Here is a 9308-nt window from a genome sequence, read left to right as displayed (position 1 = left end):
GAGAGAGAAATGGAGAGAGGGAGAGATAGAGAGAGGGAGAGAGAGAGAGGGAGAGAGAGAGAGAGGGAGAGATAGAGAGAGGGAGAGATAGAGAGAGGGAGAGAGAGAGAGGGAGATGGAGAGAGAGGGAGAGAGAGAGGGAGAGAGAGAGAGATAGAGATAGAGAGAGATAGAGATAGGGAGAGATAGAGAGAGGAAGAGAGAAAGAGGGTGAGAAAGGGAGGAGAGAGAGAGAGAAAGAGAGAGAGAGAGGAGAGAGAGGGAACGTCGCGAAGGAAAAGGCAAGAGGGGTATAGGATGAGGGGAGAGGGGGAAAGGGGAGGGGTGAAGGTCGTTATGATGGCAGAGGAGTAGAAGAATGCTGAGGTGTTAAGTCGTCTATCTGGAAGTGTGAGTGACCAGTCATGTAGGTTGTTGTCAGGGGGTTAATGTTCTTTTAGACTTTCAGTTGCGGGGTACGATATCCCAAAATATGAAGATCAATGACGGGGTTAATATACATCCGTATGTTTTGGCTTTTGTTACCAAATGTACAAGATCCACATTGCAACTTTCAGTTTTGAGAATTTTGAACTGTGTCCAGAGGATAAGGCTTTGTCCAAATTTGAAAGTGTACGCTAATTTTGGTTTGACAACACAAGCATTTCAAAAATACATTCTTTCAAAAGGGTATATTGTTGACAAGCTACAGTATGGGGGTCAGAACCTATCTGAAGTTATTTTGTAAAAAAAAAGAAGAAGTATGTGAACAGTTTTCAACGACTAAATCTAACATGAAAATGTTTGATATCGCAACATCCCCCACCTCCACACATCCTCCTCCCCCCCTCAAGAAAAAATGCTTTTCTGAAGAAAGTACTGTGGATGACTGAGTTCTTGTGTTATTATTGTCAATCAAGAGAGAGAGAGAGAGAGAGAGAGAGAGAGAGAGAGAGAGAGAGAGAGAGAGAGAGAGAGAGAGAGAGAGAGAGAGAGAGAGAGAGAGAGAGAGAGAGAGAGAGAGAGAGAGAGAGAGAGAGAGAGAGAGAGAGAGAGAGAGAAAGAAAGACAGACAGACAGACAGGCAGACAGGGAGGAGCTTAAAGCATCGTGTCTGGAAGCTCTCGCTCTGACGTGATCCGCCAAACGATAGTTGGTGTAGGCCTACTGTCATAGCGGCGATGCCGAGTCGACCGATAAGGTTGAGTGTGTTTGCAAACTTTTTATCGCAACTTTCAACGCGCCCGGGAAGCGGCATACTTAAACTGGCTGTGTAGTTTCCAATTAGTTTCCAATAGCAAGTGAATTATAGAGATAGTCTATCTCTTTGTCTGTTTTGTTTTCACAGAGAGACAGAGAGAGACAGAGACAGAGAGAGAGAGACATAGACAGAGAGAGAAATATATAGAGAGAGCGAGAGACAGAGAGAGAGAAATAGAGACAATGACAATGACAATGACAAATGACAATGACAAATCTTTATTTTTCGAGGGTGACAAGAATAAGCATAGATATGCTTTTTTGCATCTGGCCCTCGCCCTAAAGAGGGACTAAACTATTTTACTATAACTATGACTAGGGGAGGAAAAAAAACATTAATGGTAGAACATATAAGTTTATGTACATGAAGCGCATTGTGTAGTTCTAAGCATTGTAGATCATAAGGCAGTGTTCAAAATTGGGTGTAAAGCAATGAAGATAAACGGAAAGTAACCCAACAATACATTAGCTCAGCAAAACATTGTATTACAGAGCCAAATCTTCGTGATTTTGTCACAATAAACCATAATTCCGATAATGAACAACTGTATACAAAGAGAACATACCAATTTTTCATAGAGTTCATTAAATGGAACGAATATTTGGTTCTAAAAGAATCCGTATTGGTGGATTTTCAACGACTAAATCTAACATCTAGAGAGAGAGAGAGAGAGAGAGAGAGAGAGAGAGAGAGAGAGAGAGAGAGAGAGAAAGAAAGAGAGAGAGAGAGAAAGAGAGAGAGAGACAGAGACAGAGATAGAGAGACAGAGACAGAGAAACAGAGAGAGACAGAGAGAAACAGAGAGAGAGGGAGAGAGAGACAAAGGGAGAGAGAGATAGAGAGAGAAAGAGAGAGAGAGAGAAGAGAAGACAAGACAAGACAAGACAAGACAAGACAAGACAAGACACATTCTTTATTAACGAGGGTAATGGCATAAGCAAACAGGTGCTTTTTTACATCCAGCCCTCGCCCATGGGAGGGTTTAATCTAATGATAATACGTTTAAAAAATGTAAGAATATCAATCAAAAATATCAATCAAAGAAGTAATAAAAAACAAACAACCGAACAAACAAACGATTAACAGACTAAACAAAACATACAAACGAACATAACATATTATTGTCAAGGGCATAATAAAAACAGTTTCATGCAAGCAAAAACATCGAGGGAAGAAAAATTCCGTGAACTGAGGAATCAATGGAACAACTACGTTGCAAGTAAAATCAATGTAGCATCGTTACATAAGTCAATGTCTCGACATGCATTTCTCTCTCTCTCGACGGTATACAGAGATAAGAACAGCCTCGCTTTCACCTAGATCCTGCCTAAAAACAATGTTCGGACCTCATGTTCGGACTCGGCGTAATGATTCCGAAAGGACTACTTTTTAGCGGTCAAGTTGTCGTCTGCACACTCGAAAATGAAACGTTTTGCAACAGTATCCGAGGATGAACTTTCCAAGAAGAAACAGAATCTCGTGCCAACCAGTACGCAGAAGGCAACCGCGTCATCGGCAGCAACTTTTCGCGAGTACTTGAACGAAAAGGGAAGAGAGGTAAACTTTGAACAATATGACAAAAACAGTTTGGATGCAACCCTGTCATCCTTCTATCTCGAAGCCCGTACTAAAAAAGGAGAAATGTACAAAAAAACAACACTGGAAGGTATCCGATACGGTTTGAATCGGCACCTAAAAGGCCCTCCCTACAACAGAAAGTTTGACCTGCTCTCCGATCCCGCTTTCTCACAATCTAACGAGTCCTTCAAAATTGCCATGCAAGAGATCAAGGCTGCCGGCAAAGCCTCCATTACCCACCATTCTCCCCTGACCGATTACGATCGCGAGAAATTGTACACAAGTATTCACTTGAACCCCGACACGCCTGTTGGACTCTACAACAAAGTACAGTACGACATCAGGTATTACTTTTGCAGGAGAGGTAACGAAAACATACACACGATGACAAAAGACACGTTTGCTGTCAAAATGGATGCAAACACACGCAGAAAGTATGTATTCCAAAACATCGACGAACTCACCAAGAATCATCGCCAAGATGATGCCGAAGGCTTTTCGGGGTTCATGCCAGAAACTGGAACAATTGGGTGCCCTGTTCAAAGCTTCGAAAGGTACCTTTCCAAACTGCATCCAGACTGCAACAGACTCTGGTGCTATCCGAAGGCCTCGTTTCACACTGACGATGAATGCTGGTACAACAATCAACCCGTTGGCATGAACACATTACAGAAATTTCTTCCTCGACTGAGCTTGAAATGCCAGCTGTCAGAAACGTACACGAATCACAGTATCCGTGCCACTGGAGCCACTGTCCTCCACCAGAATCAACACACCCCCGCAGAAATCATGGCCATCACTGGACACAAATCCGTGTCTTCACTTGCTGTGTACCAGCGCACATCATCCACACAAAAAATGATCATGGGAACTACACTCGCCGAACATGTCGCTGGAACTTCGACTGCTGTCGTCCCTTTCAAACCGAGCGGCTCCAACACACTTCATGTGTCGGCTGATGCACAGAGCGGGCGATCCCATTATCCTAAAGGGGAGGATTTCACAGAAGACGAACTGATCAACATCTTCTCCGACGAAAATGAGTTCAATGACCCCGGAGCAGATCTTGCAACCCTCCTTCCAAGCAACATTCCTTTCACCAACTGCCAGATCAAATCCCTCACCATCAACATTATCAATAAATAAACCCTTGATTGACAAACCTAACCCGCCTCTCAAAATGAAATCGGTCGACCCACGTAGGCCTAAGTCGGAAAGGTCGCTGTGATGTTGGGAGAACTTGCGTATTTTCATTTCATTTATTGTTGTTCATTACCGTTCATTGCCGTTTCAGAATTGTATTCTCTTTCTTCCAGACCATTGCTTTTTTGTTGAAACCCAAGAAAAATTAAATTTATTATAATTTCAAACACGATACAATTGGTCCTACTTTTTCAAGCGTATGTCTGTGACGTCGAATGGAATGCGAGTGATTAGGTTTGTTGATTTTGCTCGGAGACGTGGTCCGTGTTCAAGCAAGTTTCTTTCTTTCTTCTTTGAAAACAAAAACCCTAAGACCAGTGAATGTCGAGATATATATGTTAATTGGATCTGTGATCCAAACATGGCTTTTGGTCAATATCGATGGCAGTTTATTCCACTCGCCCTGCGGGCTCGTGGAATAAACTGCCATCTCGATTGACCAAAAGCCATGTTTGGATCACAGATCCAATTAACGTATATGTCATGAAATTAATTAGGTACATTTATCTACTGAAACGTGTAAAAGGTAAAAATAAGGCATCAGAAATATAAACATGTTCAGGCTAAGTGAGAACGAAATGTGCCATCTATAAGGAATGAGAAATATCTATCTTTAAAAGTCTTGGCATTGACGGAATGTCTGAGACTGCTTGGAAGTGAATTCCAAAGATTAGTCCCCGAAAAGAGTAGGCTGGACTTAAAAAGATCTATACGAGGCCGAGGAGCATACATTTTTGTTGGGTTTCTCAAATTGTGGGAAGTGAATTGAGAAGAAAGAGGTGCAGGCGCTCTTCCAATTATGAGTTTATGCATCAAAACGCCTTGATTGTACATGAGTCTTGATTTAAGAGGAAGGATGTTTAAAAGTTTTAATATAGTCTTCGTTGGAAACCGAGACTTGTCATAAAATAACTTTGATTCCTCTCTTATGTAAACAAAATAAAGGTTTCAGAGTTTTTGCACTCGCGCAATCCCATAATGTTGACGCATAATCAATGATTGATTGAGTGTGAGCGTTAAAGAAAAGTTGCCTGCGAGAGAGAGAAAGAGAAAGAGAGAGAGAGAGAGAGAAATACAGACAGACAGACAGACAGACAGACAGACAGACACACACACACACACAGATACACACATACACACACACACACACACACACACACACACACACACACACACACACACACACACACACACACACACACACATATAGACAGAAAGACCGACCGACAGGGAGAGAGATATCTCACACAAGTTTTGCAGATCACTTTGTCTCAACAACATAAGCCGCAGGACACCATTTTCTATTGCAATACTCTCCTCCCTATCGCGCCTCCCTGGAAGAAAGAACCTGCACTGTTGAATTGTCAAAAAACTAAAAGTCTCCCTCGGCGTTGACACGGAACACGGTAATTGATGGGAACAGAGCTTAAAGAAATGTTTTCACTGCAGCTGCAATTTGCTTTTGACGATTGAAAAAAATATTCTCATTCGCGTGAGAATGACAGGCAGATTGGAAGACCCTTGCGAATGCCCACATAAAAATTCCTCCGTAAACAACGCCTCCCAATAGATCGATTGAGGCTTTAGATGCAGGGCAAGATTTGTTTGCTTTGACAGTTTCAACAGAAGCAGCTCTTTACCTCTGCAGTCGCTACAAGCAATTTAAAGCTCGTGTCATAATCTTCTTCTTCTTCTTCTTCTGCGTTCGTGGGCTGAAACTCCCACGTACACTCGTGTTTTTTTTACGAGTGGAATTTTACGTGTATGACCGTTTTTTAACCCCGCCATTTAGGCAGCCATACGCCGCTTTCGGAGGAAGCATGCTGGGTATTTTCGTGTTTCTATAACCCACCGAACTCTGACATGGATTACACGTTCTTTTTTGTGCGCACTTGGTCTTGTGCTTGCGTGGCATACATGTGTGTCTGTGTGTGTGTGTGTGTGTGTGTGTGTGTGTGTGTTCGGACACCGAGGAGAGTCTGCACACAAAGTTGACTCTGAGAAATAAATCTCTCGCCGAACGTGGGGACGAACTCACGCTGACAGCGGCCAACTGGATACAAATCCAGCGCGCTACCGACTGAGCTACATCCCCGCCCATGTGTCATAATCAATTTTCAAAGCCAATTGTGAATTGAGAAAAATAAGGCTGCTAGAGTAATAAGGCTGATAGTAATAAGGCCGATAGAAGCTGCGAAGAAACTAAAAACTGTGACAAATTCTGTCTTCATTCGTGGGCAGTCTTCTGCTGCAGTTTCAGTTCTGATTACTAGCCATTGCTTTCTATGTCTGTGTTGGAATTTGTTTCGTTACAGGGTGTCAAGATAATGTTAAGATTTAAGGATCTAAAAAATAAGAAGCCCACACACACGGTGTACTTTGTGAGCAAGCCTTGCGTCTTGCTTCTTGTTTTTAAATTTAGTCAAGTTTTGACTACATGTTTTAACATAGAGGGCGAATCGAAACGAGGGTCGTGGCATACATGTGTGTCTGTGTGTGTGTGTGTGTGTGTGTGTGTGTGTGTGTGTGTGTGTGTGTGTGTGTGTGCGTGTGCGTGTGTGTGTGTGTGTGTGTGTGTGTGTGTGTGGAGCGATTCAGAGTAAACTACTGGACCGATCTTTATGAAAATTTTTCATGAGAGTTCCTGGGTATGATATCCCCAGACTTTTTTTTTATGTTTTGGATAAATGTCTTTGATGACGTCATATCCGGCTTTTTGTCAAGTTGAGGCGGCACTGTCACACTCTCATTTTTCAGGAAAATTGATTCAAATTTTGGCCAAACAATCTTCGACGAAGGCCGGACTTCGGTATTGCATTTCAACTTGGTGGCTTAAAAATTAATCAATGACTTTGGTCATTAAAAATCTGAAAATTGTAATTAAAATAATGTTTTTATAAAATGATCCAAAATTACGTTCATCTTATTCTTCATCATTTTCTGATTCCAAAAACTTATAAATATGTTATATTCGGATTAAAAACAAGCTCTGAAAATTAAAAATATAAAAATTATGATTAAAATAAAATTTCCGAAATCGATTTAAAAACAATTTTATCTTATTCCTTTTCGGTTCCTGATTTCAAAAACATATAGATATGATATGTTTGGATTAAAAACACGCTCAGAAAGTTAAAACGAAGAGAGGTACAGAAAAGCGTGCTATGCAACACAGCGCAACCACTACCGCGCAAAACAGGCTCGTCAATTTCACTGCCTTCTACGGACTACGGTCATTGTGAAAAAATGCAGTGCGTTCAGTTTCATTCTGTGAGTTCCACAACTTGACTAAATGTAGTAATTTCGCCTTACGTGACTTGTTTAACTTCATAGAATCCCACATTATGTGTTTCTTATCATTATTATAGTAATATGCTTCTTGTTTTTAGACTTTACAGAAGAAAAAGACCACTTCACATCATATCAGCTAAAAGCCCCATTCTCCTTCACGACTCCTTGTTGACATAGTGTTATTCAAACGAAAAACAGATATAGAGATCTTCTCCATTGCAAGCTGATTCCATATTGGCCTACGTGCGTCACACTGATCATAGTTTGACTTGTACACATAGACATGCAGACAGACAGACAGGCAGACATAATTACAGAACTACAGACAGGCAGACAGACAGACATAATTACAGAACTACAGACAGGCAGACAGACAGACAGACAGACAGACAGACAGACAGGCAGACAGACAGGCAGACATAATTACAGAACTACAGACAGGCAGACAGACAGACAGACAGACAGACAGGCAGACATAATTACAGAACTACAGACAGGCAGACAGACAGACAGACAGACAGACAGACAGGCAGACATAATTACAGAACTACAGACAGACAGACAGACAGACAGACAGATTGACAGAATGACAGACATGATGACGGACAGAGGCAGAGACAGAGACAGAGATCCCGAGACAGAAGAATAAAGCTTGATAGGCCCATTTCTTATTTTTGTGTGCAAAATTCACAACAGAGGGAGAGACAAATCCGCCAGTAAATCAGGCATAAAAATGAAAGAGTACGCAGCCTTAATGCTCACCGCCGACGAGTAATAACAAACAAATCACATTAATCACACATTTAACGTTTATACGGCAAAGAGAGCAAACTTTGCAAAGTTAGCTTCTTCTGATCAGTGGATGAGACAATTCAGAGTTTGTAAGCTCGATCAGAGTTTGGGCAATAAACCCCTGAGGCAACACAAACTTATAAAGTGCTTACATTCTAAAAACAATATCGCCCGGGGGACCTTTTTATTTGATTTTATTTGCACCAGTGGAATGAGTAGCAAGTCTACACAGACACGTACACAGCAATCGTGAAGGACAGGTGCACGAAACACGTGATACAATTATCTTAGGTAGTTTGGAAAACTTGTTGAAACTGACATCGTCAAGGAAAATTTTTAGGTAGTTTGGAAAACTTGTTGAAACTGACATCGTCAAGGAAAAATCTTAGGTAGTTTGCAAAATTTATTGAAAGTTAAGGAATGTCGACATTTTGGAGCCTACCCCCACACACACAAAAAAATTAAACAAAATTGTGGTACGATTAAGTTAGTTATACTGCCATATAAAGAAAAGTTTCAGGAAGTTTCGTGCAGTGTTCGCATCTCCACAAAACAAGTTGCGCTTGTTTTCATTGTCAAATAAATGAAGTTGGTAAAAGCATCTGCTCTCAAGTTCGAGACTATTGGTATAGAGACGTCACTTCCAGTGCCTGCATGGTCTCGTCTGTCCAACCATTTGTTAGAATAGCGGACAATGAGAAAAGTTGCGCGTGCTGAAGTTCTCATGTGTGAAGCAAGTCTGTCCACACACTTACAGAGAAAGCCTCACAACACTGCATACAAACAACAGTGCAAAGCTGCACTTAGGTTGATTACTTTCACTGTCAGCTATCCATATCATTATATTTGACTACAGACGCCTCGACAATACAGAAATATGCGCTAGACAACTCGCCCTTCCGTCCCCCACCCTCCTCCCCTTCCACCCTTTTCCCGAGTTTTTCGGAAACACCAACCATTGACAAATTCCGAACTCAGTGACCCGACGGTCATTGTACGAGGAACGAGAAAGTTGAAAGCAGGAATGAGAGCTGAGAAATATGGAAATCAGGCTGGGGGGGGGGGGGGGGGGGGGGGGAGGGGTAGAGGGGTAGTTGGGCACAGACTGAGTTTTAGGTTTGAACAAATATTTTGTTAACTTTTTTCTCTCTACAACTTGGCAATTGGGAAATCCGTGTTTTGTCTGTAAAATACAAACAAATCC

At 41.7% G+C, this 9308-nt stretch overlaps 1 protein-coding gene across 1 annotated transcript; it reads left to right on the top strand.

Annotated features, from left to right (window-relative positions):
- The first annotated feature begins 2506 nt into the window (after positions 1–2506).
- LOC138983268 (uncharacterized) lies at positions 2507–4364 on the top strand. The gene has a single exon (XM_070356696.1). It carries the CDS (start codon positions 2663–2665, stop codon positions 3962–3964), a length of 1302 nt encoding a protein of 433 aa, XP_070212797.1. The 5' UTR covers positions 2507–2662; the 3' UTR covers positions 3965–4364.
- Positions 4365–9308: the final 4944 nt, after the last annotated feature.

The sequence above is a fragment of the Littorina saxatilis genome, linkage group LG12 (assembly GCF_037325665.1).
Source record: "Littorina saxatilis isolate snail1 linkage group LG12, US_GU_Lsax_2.0, whole genome shotgun sequence".
In the NCBI taxonomy this organism is placed as follows: domain Eukaryota; kingdom Metazoa; phylum Mollusca; class Gastropoda; order Littorinimorpha; family Littorinidae; genus Littorina; species Littorina saxatilis.
This window is presented reverse-complemented; position numbering and strand designations above follow the sequence as displayed.